The sequence below is a fragment of the Lampetra fluviatilis genome, chromosome 21, assembly GCF_964198595.1.
Source record: "Lampetra fluviatilis chromosome 21, kcLamFluv1.1, whole genome shotgun sequence".
In the NCBI taxonomy this organism is placed as follows: domain Eukaryota; kingdom Metazoa; phylum Chordata; class Hyperoartia; order Petromyzontiformes; family Petromyzontidae; genus Lampetra; species Lampetra fluviatilis.
The window spans coordinates 13,692,758-13,717,719 of NC_136295.1; the positions used below are offsets into that span (position 1 = coordinate 13,692,758).

The window sequence follows — 24,962 nt, forward strand, 5'->3', positions numbered from 1 at the left end:
CGTGACGTCATCCGCGAGGTCGCGCGCGGGTGACGTCACGCGCGTGACCCCCGGTAACGGAGAGGGCCACGTGGGGTGCGGCGAGAGACGCACGCGGGCGAGGAGACGACGTGGAGGTGACGAGGAGGAGGAGAGGGGGTGACGAGGAGTGGAGGAGGAGGAGAGGAGAGGGGGTGACGAGGAGTGGAGGAGGAGGAGAGGAGAGGGGGTGACGAGGAGGAGGAGAGGCCGCCATGTCCTGCAGGCTCCTGCGGGCTCGGAGCGGAGCGTGGCGCCGGTACGGGGCGAGAGGGAAGTGCCGCGGGTCGACAGAACCCCCCCCCCCCCGCCGCATGGCCGTGACGCCGCGCGTCGTGTCTGTGTGGGGCCCCAAACTCAGATTAATAGGCGACGTTTCGGGCAATCGTCCTTCATAAGAGCAAATTATATATTGTCTCTGCACCCCCAGTTTATGTCCTCTGTAGAAGGGCCGTTGTCCGAAACGTCGCCTGTTGGCAATTTATTTGTTGGGGCCGCATGGTTATTATCATTGACGACAGCGAGTTGTTGTGTTGACTGCCTGCGGGCCACTGCTCAACGCAGCAGCAGCAGCAGCTACCGTGTCGCCGCGCGGGTGAGGTGCAGGGGTATCAGCAGAGGGCGCGCTCGTGTCGCGTGCATTCACTACCGTCTCCCGCGTCTCCCTGTGTCCCACCCGTGTCTCCCTGTGTCTCCCCGTGTTTCCCTGTGTCTCCCCGTGTCTCCCTGTGTCTCCCCGTGTCTCCCTGTGTCCCACCCGTGTCTCCCGCGTCTCCCTTTGTCCCACCCTTGTCTCCCCGTGTCTCGTGTCGCGTGCATTCACTGTCTCCCCTGTGTCTCCCTGTGTCCCGTGTCCCACCCGTGTCCCGTGTCTCCCTGTGTCTCGTGGCACGATGGTGCAGTGCTTGGCGCTGGAGCGTGCGCGACGCGCATGGCGCCGCCGCTGCGGTGAAGTTGGCGCCCGGCGCCAGCGAGCGGGCGCAGCGGCTGGTGGCGGGGCAGCGCCTCCACGGGTACAGCGTGCAGCGGGTGAGCGACGGGTCGCACCCCGCACACCCAGACCCCGCGCACCCAGACCCCGCGCACCCAGACCCCGCGCACCCAGACCCCGCGCACCCAGACCCCGCGCACCCAGACCCCGCGCACCCAGACCCCGCGCACCCAGACCCCGCGCACCCAGACCCCGCGCACCCAGACCCCGCGCACCCAGACCCCGCGCACCCAGACCCCGCGCACCCAGACCCCGCGCACCCAGACCCCGCGCACCCAGACCCCGCGCACCCAGACCCCGCGCACCCAGACCCCGCGCACCCAGACCCCGCGCACCCAGACCCCGCGCACCCAGACCCCGCGCAACCAGACCCCCGCGCACCCAGACCCCCGCGCACCCAGACCCCCGCGCACCCAGACCCCCGCGCACCCAGACCCCCGCGCACCCAGACCCCGCACACCCAGACCCCGCACACCCAGACCCCGCACACCCAGACCCCGCACACCCAGACCCCGCACACCCAGACCCCGCACACCCAGACCCCGCACACCCAGACCCCGCACACCCAGACCCCGCACACCCAGACCCCGCACACCCAGACCCCGCACACCCAGACCCCGCACACCCAGACCCCGCACACCCAGACCCCGCACACCCAGAACCCGCACAACCAGACCCCCGCGCACCCAGACCCCGCACACCCAGACCCCGCACACCCAGACCCCGCACAACCAGACCCCGCACAACCAGACCCCGCACACCCAGAACCCGCACACCCAGACCCCGCACAACCAGACCCCCGCGCGCCCAGACCCCCGCACACCCAGACCCCGCACACCCAGAACCCGCACACCCAGACCCCGCACAACCAGACCCCCGCGCGCCCAGACCCCCGCACACCCAGACCCCGCACACCCAGACCCCGCACACCCAGACCCCGCACAACCAGACCCCGCACACCCAGAACCCGCACACCCAGACCCCGCACAACCAGACCCCCGCGCGCCCAGACCCCCGCACACCCAGACCCCGCACACCCAGAACCCGCACACCCAGACCCCGCACACCCAGACCCCTGCACTTACGAACCCAGTGACCCAGGTTTGATTACCGGCCATGGCTTACAACGGTGACGACGATTTGTATTGGTCCTGTGACTCCCCAAGGTCGACTCAGTCCTCAATGAGTTCCTTGTGCGGTGTGTAAACGTTAGCACTGGGTTGACAAAGATGGCCGGACACGATGCCCCAGAGCTACATGGGGGAACTTTGTTGCAGGTGGTGCCCGTGCCCGACCTGTTCCTGACGGCCGTGGCGCTGAGGCACGACAGGACCGGCGCTCAGCACCTCCACCTGGCACGTGATGACCCCAACAACCTGTTCAGGTGCACGCACCCACAAACACAAAGACTGAGCTCCCCTGCGTAGTCTGCGCATGCTGTCGGGGCAAGTGCTATTATTGAGGCTGGCAGCGTGCAACTGGCTTCCACTCCGCAGGACAGCACCGGCTTGGGGAGGCCTTCATCCAGCAGTGGATTGGCCGTGGCTCGTGATGATGATGATGATGACGAAGTGTGTATGCGCGTGTCTGCAGCGTGCAGTTGGCCACCACCCCGCGGGACAGCACCGGCGTGCCGCATATTCTGGAGCACGTGGCGCTCTGCGGCTCGCGCCGCTTCCCGTGCCGCGACCCATTTTTCAAGATGCTCAACCGCTCGCTCGCCACCTTCATGAACGCCTTCACCGGTGGGCACGGCGCCTGCCCGCTCGCACGACGAGCATACGACCCAGCGTGGTTGGTCGGAACCACCTGGGGTAGCGACTGCCGCTAGTGTCCACGGTGGACAGTGTCCACCATGGCCAGCGTCCACCATGGGCAGTGCCCACCCTGGCTGTTGTCCGCTTTAAGCGGTGCTCACCTTGAGCAGATACCCCCTCTGTGTTAGAGATACACGCGGTTTGTATTCTCATATTCTGAAAGTGTATAATCATGTAAAATAGTTGTTTCTTTCAAAATTATATTCTGTGTCAAAGTTTAACACGTAGGCTTTCGCGCCCAATATCCATAATAGAGGTGTTTTGGGTTAATGTACGCTGACTCATTAATCCCCTTCCCCCCACTTTGCACAAGAGCACAGAAGTGTGGTCACCACATCTACGCCTCTATATAAGGAACGAAACAGGTGGACTTCACAAATCTGGCTGTCGCCTGATGAAGCTAGTTGTAATTACTGGCGAAACGTCGTACTCAAATTGTAAATGTTGTGGCTTGGCTCTCCAACACAACGGTGTGCTGTACTAGTGACGAATTGGCACGTTCTGTTCACGTGACAACCCTTACTAGTTGGCTGTGTCGGATGGTGGCGGTTTTAACGACACATTTATATACGTGCACCTATTTAACAACATTCCCATAGTAAGCTACCACGGTGAACTGGCCATCACAAGTGTTAGTGGTCTTGATGACGTTCTTCTTTTGCCAACTAGGGTAGCAGCTGCCACCCTAGGTGGAACCGCTGAAACATTTTCGGGCCATTGGCTCCGAAGACCGGACAGCCGGTGAGGCGTGCCGAGAGGCGGGGGCCCACCGAGCTACGGCTGAGCAGGAACCTCATGCTCAGGGAGGGTCCCCTAATATCGCCAGCGGAGTTGAGTGATTCAGTAAATATTCACATGATGGACATTTAAGCGATTTCCTGCTTACATGAGGGTTGAGGTGGTAATTGGTTTTTTACCCTTCTATCTGGCAACAAAACTGACACCTTTTTACAAGGAGTCATGTTTGCATAGACCGCAATACCTGCAGTCATAATACAAACAAAAGACATAACTCTGATGTGCGCCTTTTGGCGTCATCTGGTCCAACCCATGTGAGACTAGGCTCTAAGGAAAGCTGTCTCGGGTGTGGACCAATCAACTTTAAGGACAGTGCACATTATCAGAGTTGTGTCTTTTGTTTGTATTATGACTGCAGGTATTGCGGTCTATGCAAACATGACTCCTTGTAAAAAGGTGTCAGTTTTGTTGCCAGATAGAAGGGTAAAAAACCAATTATCATATTTTTACTGGCAAATGAGGTTCCCATAGGTTGAGGTGGTGTTCATCTCCTGAACATAGCCCTGAGCCAGTGGTGGAAATTCCACATTCATATGGCGAACTGTTAACTATTCCACAAAGTGGTAGTCATTTAATCGATGATGTAGGGAAGGATTGTGAGCTGAGTCAACGGCTCCCCCCCCCTCACCCTCCAACCAGGGTTTGAACTCTCAGCGTTGGGTTTTCTGCGAGATGGTCGACCCTGGCCGGGTCTCATGTACATCTGACACAGTGCGTGTGAAACGCATACGGAGAATGGCGCTAAATCAATAAATACAATGACCGCTTCCTCTGATAAAGACTCAATGTAGGTGATGTAATTATTGTGTCCCTCCCTCCTCCCCCACCTACAGCGAGCGACTACACGATGTACCCGTTCTCCACCCAGAACCCTCAAGACTTTCGCAACCTCCTGTCCGTCTACCTGGACGCCGTGTTCTTCCCGCGCCTCCTGGAGCTCGACTTCTGGTGAGGTCCTCTTGTTGGGAGCCAATTGGGAAGATGCGACGATGCTGGTGCACCTCCTTGGGGCGTGGGGGTCACAGGTGTAAGATGTACATGTGTGTGCGTTTGCTGTGTGCACCTAGCCTGGCACAAGCGTCATGGTGATGCCACTGAGTGGCGAATGGCAGCTGTCATTGGCAATATGTGTGTTTGCTGTGTGTGTGTGTCAACACCCTGGATACCGTGCAATTGAGATGGTTCCTTCTCAAGGGATGTTCCAGGTGAAATATTTAAATCAAATAATTTTTCTAGATCTGATGCTCACGTGTCGTTGGCGTGTCGGTCAAACCTGCGTGTTGTTTGCGTGTTTGTCGTGGGGGCGCTCGCCGCAGGCAGGAGGGATGGCGGCTCGAGCACGAAGACCCCAAGGACCCGGGCACCCCCCTCGCCCTGCGTGGCGTCGTCTTTAACGAGATGAAGGGGGCCTTCGTGAGTTCCCGTGCCGACGATCACGCACGTGCCTCGATGACCTCGACACGATAGCGTCGGGGTCGGAGTAGACATTTTTATTCCGCTCGTTTCCCCAGGAAGTCCAATCGTCTTTTCCAGGGAAGTCCTGCTAATTGGGATGTCACGGGTTATAAACCCGTGACAATGTTTTTTAGCTGGGAGAAAATTAGAGAACATTGAGAAAACCCATGCAAAACAGGGGGAGAACATACAAACTCCATACGGAAGAGCCACAAAATCGAGCCCAGGTGCTTCTTGCTGTGAGTAGAGAGCGGCACCCTTGCGCCACCCTTAGTTACGTGCTGGCGGGTGGTATGGTGGAGAGCTCAGAAATAAAGTCTTTAACCATGAACCACAAACTGGCAGAGAGGCAAGAGTGCCCACAAGGGCCAACCTCGTGGTTTAGTGGGGCCCAAAGCCCGCGGGTCCCCGGTCGAGCCCCCGTGGAGCAGGTCGCCCGCTCGCCCGCCCCCCCCACCCACCTATCTCCATGTCCATGTTCCATGCAGGCTGACAGGGAGCAGCTGTTCTGTCAGCATGCGCAGAATGCGCTGCAGCCGGAGCACACGTACGGCGTCGTGAGTGGGGGACACCCGGCCCACATCCCTGAACTCACCTGGGAGGGCCTGCGGGCCTTCCACGCCGCGCACTACCACCCGTCCAATGCACAGTGAGGCTCTCGCACACGCGTGCACATACGGGCACACCTCGTGTTACCGATCTTCCTCCTGACTCTGACCTGCACCAGTGGCACCTCCATAGCCCTTCTCACTGCATCTTCTGTCTCTTCTCAACTTGAGCCCAAATCATATCAGTCTCGCATCCCTGACCTCCAGGATATGAGTGACCCTGCTAAGGCCCAAGCTTCTTGATTCCGTCTCCTTTCCTTGGAAGAGATTGTCGGTATAATTTCTGAAACATTTTACTGCATCGTGAAAAATGATATCGTGACAACCCCAGCGTGCACGTCACCACACACATGCGTATGCACACAACGACAAAGATCTCCCTCATAGCATTTAACATACTTTGGGCAAAAGTGCTGTAAGCATGAGCCTATAAAGGCCAGCACGGCACACAAATACAAAGATTCCCATATAGCCTTAACATACGATCGGGGCAGGTGCTGTTAGTGACACGTACACGCACGCACGTCTACGTGTCGCTGTGTGTGTCAGGTTCATGACGTACGGAGACCTTCCGCTGGAGCCGACGCTGCAGCAGATCGAAGCCGAGGCACTGAGCCACTTCGAGCGCATCCAGCCCGACACGGCCGTGCCCAGCCAACCGCACTGGAGCCAGCCGGTATCACCGCCCACCCCACCGATCTGCACTGACCCTCACCGAGCCCACCGACCTCACCGACCCCACTGATCCCCATTGAGCTCACGGCTCCCACCGACCCCACCGACCCCACCAATCCCACCGATCCCACTGATCCCACTGACCCCACTGATCCCTACCGAGCCCACTAACCCCACCAACCCCACCTACCCCACCTACCCCACCTACCCCACCTATCCCACCGACCCACCGAGCCCACAAACTCCACCAAGAAGGTTTAAACTCGTTTGCCGTGTGCAAGTCTCTGTGATTATTTGGTGGCTGAATGTTCCCCAGGACAGGAATCCTGGGGATTGGTGCTGGTTTCGGTGGATGGGAGACGTTCGCGTTCTCGCGGCCTACCTGCTGCCTGTTTCCATGTCACCTTAAATACAACTCATACCGCCATGGAGGCGAAATGGGCGGTGGTAGTGACGATGGTAGTTGTAGAACAGTAATTGTATCCCATGCTGCTCTGTGGCCTCTGCCCCTGGACCCCAGAGGGAGGTGCACGTGACCTGTGAGGCTGACCCCCTGGCCCCCGACCCCAGCAAACAGACGACCGTCAGCGTGAGCTTTCTCCTGGGAGAGTACGTCACACCTCGACACTGCTACGCACCGCACCACATCACACAATATCACACCACATCACACCACATCACACAATATCACACCATATCACACCATGGCGGCTGTTGTTATGTGTTTCTGTTTGTGTGCAGCATCACGGAGGTGTTTGAGTCATTTGTGCTGAATGTGGTCTCCTCTCTGCTCGTGTCCGGGCCCAGCGCGCCCTTCTACCGGGCCCTGCTCGAGTCCGGGATGGGCTCCCACTACGCCCCAGTTACCGGGTCTGCTCCGCGTCATACCACGCACTGCGTTACACCAAGCCACGTCATACCGTACTAGGCCATGCCACACCGCGCCGTGGTGACTCTGTGGCGCTGGTGGTGCGGTGCGGTGCAGGTATGACGGCAGTACGCGCGATGCGGCGTTTGGCGTGGGGCTGCAGGGCGTTGCGCCGGGGGACGTGGAACGCGTGACGAGCGCCGTGCACGCCACCATCGCCAGCGTCGTGCGGTACGAGCGCGACACGTGTGCCCGCGTGTCCTTGTTGTGTTCATGTTGTGTATCCGTGTCGTGTGCCCGCGTGTCCTTGTTGTGTTCATGTTGTGTATCCGTGTCGTGTGTCCGCGTGTCCTTGTTGTGTTCATGTTGTGTATCCGTGTCGTGTGTCCGCGTGTCCCTGTTGTGTTCATGTTGTGTATCCGTGTCGTGTGCCCGCGTGTCCTTGTTGTGTTCATGTTGTGTATCCGTGTCGTGTGCCCGCGTGTCCCTGTTGTGTTCATGTTGTGTATCCGTGTCGTGTGTCCGCGTGTCCTTGTTGTGTTCATGTTGTGTATCCGTGTCGTGTGTCCGCGTGTCCTTGTTGTGTTCATGTTGTGTATCCGTGTCGTGTGTCCGCGTGTCCCTGTTGTGTTCATGTTGTGTATCCGTGTCGTGTGCCCGCGTGTCCTTGTTGTGTTCATGTTGTGTATCCGTGTCGTGTGCCCGCGTGTCCTTGTTGTGTTCATGTTGTGTATCCGTGTCGTGTGTCCGCGTGTCCCTGTTGTGTTCATGTTGTGTATCCGTGTCGTGTGTCCGCGTGTCCTTGTTGTGTTCATGTTGTGTATCCGTGTCGTGTGTCCGCGTGTCCCTGTTGTGTTCATGTTGTGTATCCGTGTCGTGTGTCCGCGTGTCCTTGTTGTGTTCATGTTGTGTATCCGTGTCGTGTGTCCGCGTGTCCCTGTTGTGTTCATGTTGTGTATCCGTGTCGTGTGTCCGCGTGTCCTTGTTGTGTTCATGTTGTGTATCCGCCGTGTCGTGTGTCCGCGTGTCCCTGTTGTGTTCATGTTGTGTATCCGTGTCGTGTGTCCGCGTGTCCCTGTTGTGTTCATGTTGTGTATCCGTGTCGTGTGCCCGCGTGTCCTTGTTGTGTTCATGTTGTGTATCCGTGTCGTGTGTCCGCGTGTCCCTGTTGTGTTCATGTTGTGTATCCGTGTCGTGTGTCCGCGTGTCCTTGTTGTGTTCATGTTGTGTATCCGTGTCGTGTGTCCGCGTGTCCCTGTTGTGTTCATGTTGTGTATCCGTGTCGTGTGCCCGCGTGTCCTTGTTGTGTTCATTTTGTGTATCCGTGTCGTGTGTCCGCGTGTCCCTGTTGTGTCTTTGTTATGTATATCCGTGTCATGTGCACGGGTTTGTGTTTAGTGCTCGTGCGTTCGTCTGTCTATGTTGTGTGCTCATGTCCGTGTTGTGTTTGTCTTTGTGCCTTTGTTGTCTGGCACTTGTCCGTGTTGTTGTATGTGTGCGTTCACGTCGTTTGGACATTTTGTGCGTGTTCATGCAGTAACCGTTTTAACAAAATAACATTCATCACAAGGCGTGTGTGTGCGTATTGTGTTTACATGCACGTAAAGCACTTTCAATACATATACTAAGACGCTTTGTAATCTAACAAAGGCCTGGCAGTGACACTTCTCCTCCACCCAGTATTCAACCACCACCACCACCACCACATTTAAGGTCACAACAACACCCACTCACCTACTCACACACTCACTTACCCACCCACTCACCACACTCACCCACTCACCACACTCACCCACTCACCACACTCACCCACTCACCACACTCACCCACTCACCACACTCACCCACTCACCACACCACAGGTGACAACACTTCTCTTTATGCTTCTTCCCTCTCAATGCTCCACTTGGGAATTCCCTCCCCATTGTCTCTTATCCCAAACTCTTATTACAACCTGGCTCAATTCAGGTTCTGCGTGACACTCTCATTTATTACAACTCTGATAGTGCTGCTGTTGCCCGGCGCTCTCCCTTCGCTATCCCTGCAGGACGGGATTTGAGGCTGAGCGGATCGAGGCTCTTCTGCACAAGATGGAGTTGGGTCTCAAGCACCAGGGAACCAACTTTGGGCTGACGCTGGCGACCGTAGGTTCCTCTCACTGGCCACTTGCGCAGGGCATCACCGGTGTGGCATCTCGCGCAGTGGCACCAGTGTGGGATCACACCCGGTGGCACCAATGTGGCAAGGCACCCAGTGGCACGAGTTTGGCATCATCCCCATTAGCGCCAGTGTGGTATCATGCTCGTTAGTATCAGGGGGGCATCACGCCTAGTGGCACCAGTGTGGCATTACGTGCGGTGAAAACTCTTCCCATTGCCATCACGAATGCAGCACGCATACACGTACACATGCACATACACAGAGACTAAGCTCTCCTGTGTAGCCTACCCAGGCTGTTAGCAAGCACCTATGAAGGCTGGCATAGCACAAGAGACAGTGGTGTGGCCAGGACAGTGTCAAGCCGCCTTTGTCTCCCCAGTGCTGATATTTACACACTGCACGAGGTACTCATTTAAGGCTGAGTCGACCTCGGGGAGGCCTAGGATCGGTTCAGATATATGCCACGAAGATTGTCTGTGGGCGGGAATTGAACGCAGGTGGCCACATTCATATGGCAGTGCGTTGACAACTGCCACCACTCGCACGTACACACACGTGCACCTTAAGAGGGTGCCCATGCTGTGTGAGCCATGGTAGACTGGAGCAGGTAACCGGCAGCCATAGTGAGAAGAGGGGTATACTGATGTTGTATGCTGGGTACAGAAATATTTTCTGGGCCACCAACGCAGAGAGACGCTGCTGGAATGAAGCCCTCGGGCATGCGGCTCTGCCTGTCTCTCTCTTCTTCACGGGTTTTGCGAGTCCACCAGCATGCGTTGTGACACGTGCGTTGTGACACGTGCGTTGTGACACGTGCGTTGTGACACGTGCGTTGTGCCGTGCGCCCCCCCAGGCGCTTGCGTCGAGCTGGGGTCATGGCGGTGACCCCGTAGAGATGCTGCGCGTGGACGCGCACGTGCGCCGCCTGCGCTCACTGCTGGCGACGGAGCCCTCGTTCCTGCAGGACGCGGTGAAGCGGCACCTGCAGGTGACCCGCGACCCGCGACCCGCGACCCGCGACCCGCGACCCGCGACCCGTACTCACCCTCACCGCCCGGGGAGCCTCGAGTGTTTCAGGAGTGTCGCGCGGTTCTTGCATCGAGCGAGGTTATTGTTGTACGAGCTTGGGGAACGAGACGGTGGGAGGGAAGAAGCAAGAAGAGAATTGAGGTGACCTGCAATGTGGTGGGTGGGCGGGTGAGTGAGTGAGCGGGTGAGTGTGTGAGCGGGTGAGTGTGTGAAATGTGGTAGTTGGACACAGTGTGGATGAGATGAAACGGTAAGTCTGGTTGAGCGAGTCCTAAACAGGGGCGGAGGAATCATTGAGTGAAGTTCATGAGAACAGTAACCATGGTAGCAGCTATAAAAGAGTGAGTGAGTGGTTTGTTGATTGAGTGAGTTGGTGGGTGAGTGTGTTGTGACATACAGGAGTGTGGTGGTTAGTCGTGAGCGTAAGAACAGAATTGAATTGACCAGTGAGCACAGCCCCTGTGACCACGCGCGTTTACGTGTCTCCAGGACAACCCCCATCGCTTGACCCTGGTGATGACCCCCGACCCCGGCTACGCGGAGCGGCAGGCGGAGAAGGAGGCGGAGACGCTGCGGGCGCTGGCGGGCGGTCTCTCCGCCGAGGAGCGCGAGCGCGTGCACCACAAGGGTAGCGCGCCGGCCCCCCGCTCGCCCACCCCCACCCAAGTGTATCCCGACTGCGCCATCGGAAGAATTTAATTTAGTTTTAGCAACGTTGCCCAGTGCAGACCCAGAGGCCAGCAACAACCAGCACTATTGAAGCTGCAGTGCGAGGAAATCATCCTGAAGAGAAGTGCTGTGAGTTGCAGCGTGTTGAACGAATCGCAGAACTCAGAATCAGAATCTTTATTTATCGTGAAGTTACCTCCAGGATCCCTTCAAGTGGCCTCTGGTCCACACAGGGGCGGGCAGCACTTTCTGTCGCGCCGTGCCACGGAGAGTAATGTCCGTCACACGATAGTTGGACCGATTTATTACATTCTCAGCCTTGAACACGGCAAAGCGGAGTGTGGGGAGCACAGGCGCTTGCATCTGCGTCATCTGAACCAGTCAACCCCGTGACCTGCCAGCGAGCCTTCCACACTTCACGGAACAGCCTCAAAATGCACCTAGCCTGGCACAAAATTCGTTGGCTACGTACAGTGCGAAAGAAGTTCAGCCTACATGCACACATGGTTGTTGCGGTTGTTGTGACGCGAGGTTGTGCCGCTCGCAGGCCTGGAGTTGCTGGCGCTGCAGGACTGCCAGGAGGACGTCTCGTTCTTGCCCACGCTCCGAGTGTCGGACATCGACCCGCAGATCCCACGCACGCACACACGGCTCACCTGGGCCGGTACGTGCATCCCACTCGCTCTCTCGGCATGCGCTCAATCGTTCACTCGCTCACGGACCAATTCATTCAGTTTTCCCACACTCACCTCACGCTTCCACTTACCGTACGCTCAACGCCCTCACTCGCGCATCCACGGATTCACTCGCACCACACCTATGCGCTTACTCGGCAATCCCGGCATCTGTGGTGGCTTTAGGGCTGATATGGCATTTCCGTGCGCGTGTCTGTGGATTGCGGCCCGTGCGTGTGTCTGCACGTCTGCCGCTTGCGTGTGTGGGTGTGTGCGTGCGTGGGTGTGTGCGTGCGTGGGTGTGTGTGTGTGCGTGCGTGGGTGTGTGTGTGTGCGTGCGTGTGTGTGTGCATGCGTGTGTGGGTGCGTGCGTGTGTGGGTGCGTGTGTGGGTGCGTGCGTGGGTGGGTGCGTGCGTGGGTATGTGCGTGCGTGTGTGGGTGCGTGCGTGTGTGGGTGCGTACGTGTGTAGAGCGCGACGTGCCAGTGCAGGTGAGCGAGCAGCCCACGAACGGGGTCGTGAGTTTCCGCGCGCTGCTCTCGCTCGCGGCCGTGCCGTGTGACCTGCAGCCGCTCGTGCCCCTCTTCTGCCACGTGCTCGCCAAGTACGCACGCACACGCACATACGCAACACGCACATACGCAACATGTATGCATATACAAAGACCCCCCCGTGTAGCCTCAGGTAGGCTGTTGGGGGCGGTATGGTTAGTGAGCAACACCTGTAAAGGCCAGTACGGCGCACTTGCGGATGGGGTGGCCAGCACCGCACCCGGCGGTCGTCTCTCTCAGAGTAACAATGTTCGCTAACCACAGTAGGTACTCATTTGAGGCCGAATCGACCTAGGGTGGTCCCTGGTACCGTGCCCTGGCACTGTGAGCGGGCTGCGTATCGCCATCGCTCATCTCGAGCGTGCCACGGGCAGATTTGAGCAAGAGTTCGGATTGCGGTAACACTTACGCTTGGATGGAACTTGTGTTCGTGCGTGCATGTGTGCGTGCGGTAGTGTAGCGGTTAGCGCGCTGCGCAATGAACCTGGCGACCCGAGTTCGATTCCCGCTCACGGCCAATACCAGTGACGATTATCTGAACCGGTCCTGGGCCTCCCCTAGGTCGACTCAGCCTGAAATGAGTACCTGGTACGGTGTGTAAACATCGCCACTGGGGAGACAAAGGCGGTCGGGCGTGGTGCTGGCCACCCACCCCCTCGTGTACCGTTCCGGCCTTCATAGGTGCACGCTAACAGCACTTGCCCCTACAGTCTTGTAAGGCTATACGGGGGATCTTTGTCTTTGTGTTGCAGAGTGGGTTGCGGTGACATGGATTACCGGCAGCTATCCCAGTGGATCGATCTCCGCACCGGTGGCCTCGATGCCAGCACCAGCATTCTCCCGGACCACTCGCAGCTGGATTACTACCAGAAGGTGACCACGCACCACCACATGGAGCCACATGCAGCAACACACAGCAACCACCACCACCACCAGCAGCACCACCACCACCACGCAGCAACACACAGCACCACCACCACCACCACGCAGCAACACACAGCACCACCACCACCACACAGCACCACCACCACCACCACGCAGCACCACCACCACCACCACGCAGCACCACCACCACCACACAGCACCACCACCACGCAGCACCACCACCACCACGCAGCACCACCACCACCACCACGCAGCACCACCACCACCACCACGCAGCACCACCACCACCACCACGCAGCACCACCACCACGCAGCACCACCACCACGCAGCACCACCACCACCACCACGCAGCACCACCACCACGCAGCACCACCACCACGCAGCACCACCACCACCACCACGCAAAACCACCACCACGCAGCACCACCACCACCACCACGCAGCACCACCACCACCACCACGCAGCAAGGGGAAGGACACAAACTAAACATAAAAGGCAGTTCTTAAGAAATGAGCCTTGGTGTGACTTGGTGTGTGTGTGTTGGTGTGACGCGCTGTGTGTGTTGGTGTGACGCGCTGTGTGTGTTGGTGTGACGCGCTGTGTGTGCTGGTGTGACGCGCTGTGTGTGTTGGTGTGACGCGCTGTGTGTGTTGGTGTGACGCGCTGTGTGTGTTGGTGTGACGCGCTGTGTGTGTGTGTTGGTGTGACGCGCTGTGTGTGTGTGTTGGTGTGACGCGCTTTGTGTGTGTGTTGGTGTGACGCGCTGTGTGTGTGTGTTGGTGTGACGCGCTGTGTGTGTGTGTTGGTGTGACGCGCTGTGTGTGTGTGTTGGTGTGACGCGCTGTGTGTGTGTGTTGGTGTGACGCGCTGTGTGTGTGTTGGTGTGACGCGCTGTGTGTGTGTGTTGGTGTGACGCGCTTTGTGTGTGTGTTGGTGTGACGTGCTGTGTGTGGGTGTGACGCGCTGTGTGTGTGTGTTGGTGTGACGCGCTGTGTGTGTGTGTTGGTGTGACGCGTTGTGTGTGTGTGTTGGTGTGACGCGCTGTGTGTGTGTGTTGGTGTGACTTGGTGTGTGTGTGTTGGTGTGACGCGCTGTGTGTGTGTTGGTGTGACGCGCTGTGTGTGTATGTTGGTGTGACTTGGTGTGTGTGTATGTTGGTGTGACTTGGTGTGTGTGTGTTGGTGTGACGCGCTGTGTGTCTTGGTGTGACGCGCTGTGTGTGTTGGTGTGACGCGCTGTGTGTGTGTGTTGGTGTGACGCGCTGTGTGTGTTGGTGTGACGCGCTGTGTGTGTTGGTGTGACGCGCTGTGTGTGTATGTTGGTGTGACGCGCTGTGTGTGTGTGTTGGTGTGACACGCTGTGTGTGTTGGTGTGACGCGCTGTGTGTGTGTGTGTGTTGGTGTGACGTGCTGTGTGTGTGTGTTGGTGTGACGCTGTGTGTGTGTTGGTGTGACGCGCTGTGTGTGTGTGTTGGTGTAACGTGCTATGTGTGTGTGTTGGTGTGACACACTGTGTGTGTTGGTGTGACGCGCTGTGTGTGTGTCTCTCTGTAGGCTGTGGTGCTGCACTGTGTGTGTGTGTTGGTGTGACATGCTGTGTGTGTGTGTGTTGGTGTGACGCGCTGTGTGTGTGTGTGTGTTGGTGTGACGCGCTGTGTGTGTGTGTTGGTGTGACGTGCTGTGTGTGTGTGTTGGTGTGACGCACTGTGTGTGTGTGTTGGTGTGACGCGCTGTGTGCGTGTGTGTTGGTGTGACGCGCTGTGTGTGTGTCTCTCTGTAGGCTGTGGTGCTGCACTGTGTGTGTGTGTGTGTGTTGGTGTGACATGCTGTGTGTGTGTGTGTTGGTGTGACGCACTGTGTGTGTGTGTGTGTTGGTGTGACGCGCTGTGTGTGTGTCTCTCTGTAGGCTGTGGTGCTGCACTGTGTGTGTGTGTGTGTTGGTGTGACATGCTGTGTGTGTGTGTTGGTGTGACGCACTGTGTGTGTGTGTGTGTTGGTGTGACGCGCTGTGTGTGTGTGTTGGTGTGACGCGCTGTGTGTGTGTCTCTCTGTAGGTTGTGGTGCTGCACTGTGTGTGTGTGTTGGTGTGACATGCTGTGTGTGTGTGTGTTGGTGTGACGCACTGTGTGTGTGTGTTGGTGTGACGCGCTGTGTGTGTGTGTTGGTGTGACGTGCTGTGTGTGTGTGTTGGTGTGACGCATTGTGTGCGTGTGTGTTGGTGTGACGCGCTGTGTGTGTGTCTCTCTGTAGGCTGTGGTGCTGCACTGTGTGTGTGTGTGTGTGTTGGTGTGACATGCTGTGTGTGTGTGTGTTGGTGTGACGCACTGTGTGTGTGTGTGTGTTGGTGTGACGCGCTGTGTGTGTGTGTTGGCGTGACGTGCTGTGTGTGTGTGTGACGCGCTGTGTGTGTGTGTTGGTGTGACGCACTGTGTGTGTGTGTGTTGGTGTGATGTGCTGTGTGTGTGTCTCTCTGCAGGCTGTGGTGCTGCACTCGGTGTGCCTGGACAGGAACGTTGCCGAGATGATGCAAATCTGGACCGACATCTTTACCGGGTGCCCGAGACTCGTGCTGCCGCTGATGCCGCAATTGCGATGTTGTCACTTGGCACAACTCCCCTGCTGCCCTGACACGGTTCCTCAAATTATCATGCACACCCCGTGGTGACACGTGTGGTGCTTGCCTGTGTGCATGTGCGTGTGTATGCGTACGTGCGTGGGGAGCGGTGGGGCAGCAGTTGGTGCACTGCGCTACGAACCCGGCGACCTGAGTTCGATCCCCGCTTCCGGCCAACACCAGTGACGATTATCTGAACTGGTCCTGGGACTTCCCTAGGTCGACCCAGCCTCAAATGAGTACCTGGCGCGGTGTATAAAAAACATTGCGACTGGGAAGACGAAGGCGGTCGGGCGTGGTGCTTGCCACCTATCCCTCATGTACCATGCCAGCCTTCGTAGGTGCTCGCTAACAGAACTTGCCCTAACGGTCTGTAAAAGGCTATATGGGGGATCTTTGTCCATGTATGTGTAGTGGTGATACGCGCTGGGGTAAGGATCGTGTGCCAGCGCGTAGTGATTGGCTGTGTGTGTTGGTGACGCGCGCTGACGGTGAAGGATCATGGGTCAGCGCGGGGTCATGGGTTGTGAGGCAGTGATTGGCTGGGTATCGGTGACGCGCGCTGACAGCGAAGGGATCGTGTGGAAGCGCGTGGGGATTGGTCAACTAAGGGGGTGCTCACGTCGCGGTCCGCTTACGCTCCGTCTCCCGGGAGGGGAGGCTATATAAGGCGGTGCGCGCAGGCGCACGGGGAGTTGGTGACCAGTGAAGACAGAAGACGGAGGAGGAAGAGATAGGGCCCTGAGGCACCTAGTCCCGCTGTCCTTGTGGGGACCGGGGCCCTGTGTGGCTCAGAGGCGGGGCCTTGGGACCCGGGGCCGAACGTCCGTGTGAGGGCCGGCCCACGGGACCCAGAGGTCGAGACCCACGCCCAAGCTGGGGTGGGTCTGTAGCGCCACGGACGCTACGGGGCTGGAGTGCCCGGGAGTGTGTAGCGTGAGCTGTAGTAACCACGCGTGTCAAGTGGGACGTGTAGCGTGAGCTGTAGTAACCACGCGTGTCAAGTGGGACGTGTAGCGTGAGCTGTAGTAACCACCAGTGTCAGGTGGAGTGTGTAGTGTGAGAAATAGTGACCACACGTGTTATTGTGAAAGACAAGTGAAAATAAAGTGTGCTACCCGCCAAGTGGTTTCCCGCCGTCATTCCGAATACTTCATATGTGTAACTGCTTGTATCTTTGTCTTGTGTGTGTGTAACTGCGTGTCTGCTTCCTTTATACGTGTGTGCGTGTGTGTAACAGCGTGTCTTTGTTTTCTGTGTGTAACTGGGCTAGTGTATACGTGTGTTCTTGCGTACGCGTGTCTGTAACCGCGTGCGTGTACGCGTGTGTGTCTGTGCGCTGCAGGCTGCGCTTCGTGGACGCCGAGCGCCTGCGCACACTGGCGCTCATGCTGACGCAGGAGCTGTCGAACGGCGTCGCCAGCAACGGGCACCGCTACGCCATGACCAGCGCCGCCGGCTCCCTGTCGCCCGCCGGCCGACTCGGCGAGAGCCTGCACGGCCTGGCGCAGGTCCGCGCGTGCGGCGCGTGCAGCGTGTGGCGGCGCGTGGCGGTGGGGCGCGGGTGAGGTCGGACGTAGAGCCGGAGCGGCGCGGTGCCGTGCGGTTTGCCTGGGCGTGGTGCGTCACCGCGGCACGGCGCGGAGCGGGGCACTGCGAGCAAAGAGTCTCTCACGATGACCTCCCACCATCGCACGCATGCAGGTGTCGCTGATGAAGCGGGTGGCAGAGCAGCAGGATCTGACCCCGATCCTGGAAGACCTGCAGCGCATCGCTAACCACCTGCTGCACTCAGGGGGGCTCAGGTGTGCATCCCGAGGCTGCACCGTCACCACGCATCCACGACTCCGTCACCACGCTATCATCACCACGCCATCATCATGATGTCATCGCCACTCCATCGTCACTACGCCATCATCAAATAACAGCATGTCAGATACTCACCATGAGACAAGTCCTGAAGCTGTCCATCGGCTCACTGGCCAGCCTTCACATGGCCATAGAAACACTGCTAGTCAACTCCACTCCCTTACGCAACAAGAGGAATAATCGCATTCGCCAGCCACCACCGCCACTCGCCCAAATTCACCCCGCGGTGATCATGTGACAGGGTGAGGTAGAGGCCACTCATGGTGAGGATGCTGCTGCTGCTGCGATTGTCTCTGTTGGTGGGTGATGCGGGTGTACGGTGATGCGGGCTTGCGGTGATGCAGGTGTGCGGTGAATGCCACCCCGGCTGGCGTGGACAGCGCTGTGAGTGCCGTGTGTGGGTTCGTGCGTTCTGTGGCGGAGCCGGGGGTGGGCTTTGGGCCCGCGCAGCCAGACGTCATCACGGTGTGTGGAGCACTGTACACCACCGCACAGTACACACCACGTACACAGTACACACCACGTACACACAACACACATACACTCATCGCACACCGCACAGGACATGCGTGCACAGCCAGCAGTGACCGCACTCACCGAGCCGTGCGTTGTGCCTGTCGTTGTCTGTACCTGTGTGTGTCATGCCCGTCTCGGTGTGTCTGGTGCCACGGCGCCTGCAGCTACCCCTGCCGTACGAGACGGAGGCGTCTGGCCGCACGGCCCATCGCACAATCCTCACCGTACGTAACCGCACCCTGGGCACCTGTGAGAGGCGTCTACCTCTCTTCCACTACGGCGGTGGGCATCCACCTAGGACCAATTCAAACCCACCATAGCTTGGTCTCGGCTCAGTGGAAAGTTGCAAGCGAGAATTTTTACATCAGTTTCTGCTTAGATTGATAGCGTCATCCCCTCCTCTTGATGCCGGGGAGACACGGGCTGACGGAGCTGAACCACCTCGCAGAGAGGTGATGGTGGCCCCACTCTCACTATCTACATCATCCCATTATTGAAAATTGTGGCGCAGTGGTGCATCTGCCAGTCACCTCATTCAGCCCATATCCCCTGGGTCTGTCTCGGACACCCCACCAGCGAAACTAGGATACTTCACGTGGCCTAATGGTGCACCTAACCTGGCACAAGAGCTCACGAGGGGAGCAGTAGTGTCGTGGATCACAAACTATACTGCTAACTCGGTGACCAGTAAACAGTGGCCAATATTTGAACTGGTCCTGGGCCTCCCCAAGGTCGAATCGGCCTTCAAATGAGTACCTGGGTGTGGTGCTGGCAACCCACTCGCTCATGTGCCGTGCCGACCTTCCGAGATGCTGGCTTACAGCACTTGCCCCAACGGTCTGTAAAGACTAAGCGGGGGATCTTTGGGTGGAGGAGCAACGCTTGCAATGCACGGGGCGCCGGGCGTCTAAAATGCAAAGTTGACAAAATGGGCGGCCCAGGTGGTGCATCTGCCAGTCATCTTGGCCAGTCTGTCCCGTGACCTCCTGCCAGCAAGCCTTTGACACTTCACGTGAAGTGGACTTCACGTGAAAGCCTAGCATAAGAGCTCACAAGAGCAACTGTGGTCACGTTACCGTGCGCCGTGTTCACGTGTGTGCGCACACAGGACCCTGCGTTCAGGCCCCGTGAGATGAAGACTCACTTCCAGATGCCATTCCCCGTCAACTTTGTGACGCAGTGCGTGCGTGCCGTGCCGTTCACTCACCGCGACTTCGCCAGGTGACCGCACGATCACCGCACCCACGGCCATTCGCCTCTCTGAGTCGACGTCGCTTTCTTTGGCGCTCCCGTGGGCCCAGCAGCGCGGCAGTCTGATCGGTCGTCACAACTTTTGCGTCTGCGCAGTCTGCGTGTTCTAGCGCGGCTGATGTCTGCCAAGTTCTTGCACCGCGAAATCCGAGAGAAGGGAGGGGCCTACGGAGGGGGGGCCACGATTGCCCACGACACGCTGGCCTTCTACTCCTACAGGTCGGTAGCACGCACGCATGCTCACACGTACAAGGCCCCGCGGCCACTGGGCGGGCTGCTGCGTATCTTTTATTAGTGCCACTTGGAGGGGTAGTCAACAGTGGTTGTCCTATGATATACTTGCCCCGTCATAGGAATGTGGAATAATTCCACTGGCTCAGACCAGTAAACAATGCTCGTCTCAGAAGGAATAGTTTTTACTTTGGTCTTAGTCTTTCTCCAGTCGGCCTGTGGGGTGGTTTTAGTCGGTGCTTCGCCTGTGGATTTCATTCTGTCGCTCTCCCTTAGACTAGGGGACTAAAGCAGTCAAAGATTTAGTCACAACACTCTTGGTTCTCATCAGGTCAGCGAATCTGTGAACCCAGTAAATCCCGATATATCCCTGCATGGCCGTGTTTGGCGTTCCACAGTGCACCGCAGTCCATAATAGCGTCGCTGGATGTTCAGTCCGCGTCCTCTTTCGGGCTCATTAATTTCCCCTGGTCACAGTTGCACTGTGCCCTTTGAAGGGGTCATAACCGTCGTCATCGTCACGCTTGATTTTTGTCCGCTGAATAATTTGACGAAAAAACACAATTAGTTGATGAATATATTCGTCACTAATTTCGTGAACAGAATTAACGTTGGTTTCCCTTGTGCCGCTGTGGCTCGTTTGGGCTGTATGCTGCGCGTCCGCCCGCGTTGTCTCTGTCCGTGGGCAGGGACCCCGGCTCCCTGGACACCTTAGCGGCTTTCCGCCGAGCGAGCGAGTGGGCGTGCAAGGGGTCGTTCTCGGAGCGGGACGTTGAGGAGGCCAAGCTGTCCGTGTTTTCCGCAGTCGACGCGCCTGTGGCACCTGGGGATAAAGGTGAGACGAGAGGAGGGACCTTCGCCCCTCCTTCCCCCACCCACCGAGATGCCCATCATGCAATTATTTACCCCCCCAGATGCTGCCACAATGTTGTAATGGTGAGTTTACAGACCTAGAGTCCAGAGGTCGTCAGTTTGATTTCATCTCCCAGCGCAGGAGTTGAAATAATGGGGCAAGTTTTTTTAATCCCTCCTGCCTCTTACCGAGTCCGAATGCACCAAGCAGTTTAAATTGGTTCACTGCTGTCGACCAGCAGGTCGCGTGTGGTGGGGTAAAGTGTGGGGGCTCATACATATTTCAAGACTTCCTGCCAGTGTGGAAGAGTAGGCCAAATACCTTGAATACGGCCTCTCTAGAGCGCCCTCTAATGGAGGCCCCTTCTGCCAACAGTGGCGTGAATAGGAAATTGCAGCACTGCACTTTTACCTTTGCCGCTGTCTGATTTATATTCTTTGGTTCTTTCGGTAAAGTCGCGTAGATATAAAAATAAAGTGAATACTTTGCATTTGCAATGTCTCCTGGAATAGTCAATCTTTGATCATCACCTTTGCAATTTATCATGATAATTTCATTAATGTTCACATGTTTATTATTGTTACTTTGAGTCTATGGAAATAATTATCACATTACAGAGTGTTTGGGCAACAGACTCACTCCACGTCTCGCTGTGGAATATTTAAATGATTGGATAATTGTACACGGTGAGTGAGTCATTCACCACTGTCGGCATCACGAGCTCCCCCTTAGATGCCCGTTTCACACAGAGTGTGAACTCTGTGACTGCCTTCCTTGCCTTTGGATCAATGCCCGACGCTTTTGAGTGGTGGCTGACGGACGTGTTTTGTCAAGCTCAGGTAGAGCAGCGGAAGCCACTGGCGAGTGCTGGCCCACGCGTGTCACGCACGACGCGCCGTGCTGCTGCTGCTGCCGCCGCCTGCCAGACGCGCCCCTCTCCACAATGATCACGTTCATCTGTAACAATGCGTCAGCAGGCGATTTGCCCCCCTCCAAAATCCATCCCATCACATAAAAATATAAATTATTTATTCACACTTGCCATTGGCCACACGGCTTTCTAGGAGTGAATATTTTCAACAGCATTGGTTTCATACAAGTAAACTCCAGATGTCTATAGGCGGAAAATATCCTCTCTGTTAAATACGAGTCTTAGTTCAACGCAAAACTATAGAATGCATGATGGCTACTTTCTGCTAATCCCCCTTGATGCCCTGCCTCTCTCTGTGCAGGGATGTCCCTGTTCCTGCACGGAGTCTCGGACAGCATGCGGCAACAGCATCGCGAGCGGCTGTTTGCCGTCACGCACGCGAGCCTCACGGACATTGCCAACAGGTCACAATCCTTTTAGCCAGGCGGTGGTGACTATGCACGTGGTCAGTACTGTAGAGGCAGCGAGGGTTGATGGATCGTACAAATGTTGCGAAACGCCCTTCCCATGGGCGTCAACGTGCCATACCCTGGCTCGCCAGGAGAAGGCAGTACAGCACAAATGTGGACTCCACCTGTTCCGTCTGTATGGGCTACGGAGCCGCATGCGGCTTTTTAAGGACTGCTTCGTGACGTAATTTATTTATATATTCACTTGCATTGCGGCTCTTGAAAAGTTTAATTTTGTACCAAATTCGAAAAAAATGCCTCTTCTTTTTATTTTGGTCACCGACCCGTGGGATTGTGTGTTTCCCCTTGCACGCAGGTGTTTTGTCCGGGTGCTCCGGTTTCCTCCCACTTGGAAACACTCATTAATTGGCCAATAACAACTTAATATACCGAAGACCGCAAAGCTTGCACAAGCGTTGGCACCAGCTTATCACATTGCTGCTGCTGCTGCCTTCCTGCTCGTCTCGTTTCTCGTGCCTCTGAGTCGCTCTCTCTCCTCAAAAGCGAGCAAACCCTATGCAGCAGCCTGCTACAAGTGGACGTAATATTGTTCATCACTTCCCTTTCATCGGCATTTGTTCATCACCACCAAATGCATCACTTCCCGCAAAATGACTGTTGACTTGTCACTAGCGGTGAGTTGATTTGTCAGCGCCCACTTTGCCAGCAGGGTGAGGGGGTGTGTGTGTGAGTACAGTTCCCATGCTCATGAACCAGGGTTGTGTTTTTGCAACTCCCAAGATGTTCTGTGCAGCCCTTGGGCACAAAACCATCTCAGAATTAAATGAGGCCCTGTGTAGATCGGAAGAATGGGGCCGCAGAGACAGGCACGAGACAGAAATATGGAGAGTGATATAGATACAGAGACACAGATGTAGGGAGAGACACAGAGAGAGACATAGAAATATGGACATGGACACAAAAAATTATGTACGGAGACTATTCCCCAAACACAGAAGAAGCCTCCTTGCCCCACCTCTGATAGCCCCCTGAGTGCAAGGTTGGAGACTCATACGGCCCCTGACTTCGTACTTGGCGAACACCTCTGCGTGCATTTGTGTGTGCAGGTTCCTGGACCCTGTGAGTGGCCCTCGTGCCGTCGTGTTACTGGGCCCCCAGAACCAGGACGTCAGCCGTGACCCCTCCTGGACCAGCTGCTAATGGAGCCAAGCATGCAGACACAATGGGGCCTGCCGCACCACATCTCGGCCTGCACAGACACCACACACAAGCCTGTAATATCTAACAAAGGCTGTATCATCGTATCAAGGCCTGCAGAAGCACACTGAGGACTGCTCACACACCAGACTGATGCCTGAAGCAATGAGGCCCGCACTCCAGGCACACTGCACTGATGATGCCTTGCGGTCCACACACAGTGTTATTATTATTTGCAACTTAGCTAAATTTGCGACTTTTTGGGTTTCAAGAAAATTTCATACAAAATCGCGCAGATTTTTGGAGTGATTCCTGATGTATGTTTTAATGATTGATGATAAGTTAACGCGTAATAATTAGTAAATAGTCTCATGACATGTTTTAGTAGATAGGTTATTTGAACTTATCTACGTGACTTTACCGAAAGACCCAAAGAATATGAATTTCTGCAGTCACGAAAGCTTTAAGTCAACATTTTTTACAACTTTTGAAGGTTTAGAGACAGAATATTTTTTAGGTACACTTTGGTATGTTTTGCAAGCCGGAATGATTCGTAATTGATTTTTAGGTTCCGCCAGATTTTTGTCATGTAACATTTTAACACCCTAAGCCAACCATCAAATTGTCCCAACCGGTCAGTTATGACAATTGTTCTTCCACTTACTGGTGAGCTGAAAGAATAACACTATCACAATTTTTGTTCCTGGGTATTAAGTGTTATTTTGTAATTGCTTATGCCTAAAAAGGATACAAAATGGCTCTTATTCCCCACAATCTGCTTTGGTGACCAGGGGAGTATATTCTGAAATGTTGTACCGATTGTCAACGAGAAAACTGGCGAATTTGTATCTTTTGATTCACATACAATCAGAAAAAACAACATGGATAAAAATGTACATGTATTTATAATAATGTTTATAATAAAGTAATACAAAAATTACTACAAAAGATTTAGAAGTGAGTAGTTCGAGATTTACGAATATACTGTAAATCACTTTCACGAATCAGCCCCCAAATGTAGTCTCCCATCATGTTCTCGTTATACTGTCCTTGGTAGCGGCGTTCAAAGTCCAGTTTATCCTGGTGGAAGCGCTCGCCTTGCTCCTCCGAGTACGCTCCCATGTTCACATGTTCTTGAATTTATCAAAATAAGCATCAATAATATGGAATTTGAGGGACATCCTTCAGCCCATTGTTTTCGACCTTGTGATTGTCCAGGAAGCCACCGACCACTGCGACAAAGCTGTTCCAAGCCGCTTTCTCCTTACTGGTGAGCTTCGTGTGGAATTCATTGCACTTCAGGATCTTCTTTATCTGTGGTCTGACGAAGACACCGGATTTTACCTTGGCATTAGACAGCTTATGGAAGATGTCTTGAAGGTGCTTGAAGGCTGCCAACTCCTTATCTACAGCGCTGACAAATTGTTTCATAAGGTCCAATTCGATGTGCAGTGGTGGCATCAGCACCTTCTGGGTGTCCACCAGTGGCTCCCACTTGACGTTGTTCCTCCACACAGAGAACTCGGTCCTCTGTGGCCAGTCCTGCCTGTGGTAGTGCGCATTGGTGTCTAAATATTTTGTAGTAAATTTTGTATTACTTTAGTATAAATATATGTTAATTATGATTAATATATAGTTTTTTTCTGACTTAATGTTAACTAAAAGACATTCTCCCGTTTTCTCATTGAAAATAGGTACATTTAAAAATATCACTGTCCTGGTCACAAAAGCGAAGTTTGTGGGGAATAATATCCATTTTCTGTACTTTGAGGCATAAGCAATTAGGAAATAACACTTACTATCCAGGAACAAAAATAATTGTTACACAGTGTAATAATTGCTTGTACACATGGAAATGTAATGTCTGGCTATGTTGGGTGGTGGAGGATCAC

At 55.7% G+C, this 24,962-nt stretch overlaps 1 protein-coding gene across 1 annotated transcript; it reads left to right on the top strand.

Annotated features, from left to right (window-relative positions):
* Positions 1-62: 62 nt before the first annotated feature.
* PITRM1 (pitrilysin metallopeptidase 1) lies at positions 63-23,966 on the top strand. Its single transcript, XM_078866165.1, has 27 exons — positions 63-277; positions 921-1,047; positions 2,287-2,393; positions 2,603-2,754; positions 4,458-4,572; positions 4,941-5,037; positions 5,568-5,728; positions 6,237-6,363; positions 6,883-6,971; positions 7,104-7,232; positions 7,348-7,461; positions 9,277-9,373; positions 10,243-10,377; positions 10,908-11,046; positions 11,635-11,751; positions 12,233-12,365; positions 13,065-13,185; positions 15,675-15,751; positions 17,158-17,323; positions 17,517-17,617; positions 18,026-18,146; positions 18,362-18,421; positions 19,306-19,418; positions 19,545-19,667; positions 20,369-20,514; positions 21,765-21,867; positions 22,980-23,966. Exons 1-27 carry the CDS (start codon positions 234-236, stop codon positions 23,071-23,073), a joined length of 3,108 nt encoding a protein of 1,035 aa, XP_078722291.1. The 5' UTR covers positions 63-233; the 3' UTR covers positions 23,074-23,966.
* The last annotated feature ends 996 nt before the right edge of the window (positions 23,967-24,962 follow it).

Coding starts and splice junctions, on each gene's coding strand:
- PITRM1 (XM_078866165.1), top strand. CDS start 234: ATGTCCTGCAGGCTCCTGCGGGCTCGGAGCGGAGCGTGGCGCCG. Junction 4,573..4,940: donor CTCCTGGAGCTCGACTTCTG/GTGAGGTCCTCT, acceptor CGCTCGCCGCAG/GCAGGAGGGATGGCGGCTCG. Junction 18,422..19,305: donor CCCATCGCACAATCCTCACC/GTACGTAACCGC, acceptor GTGCGCACACAG/GACCCTGCGTTCAGGCCCCG.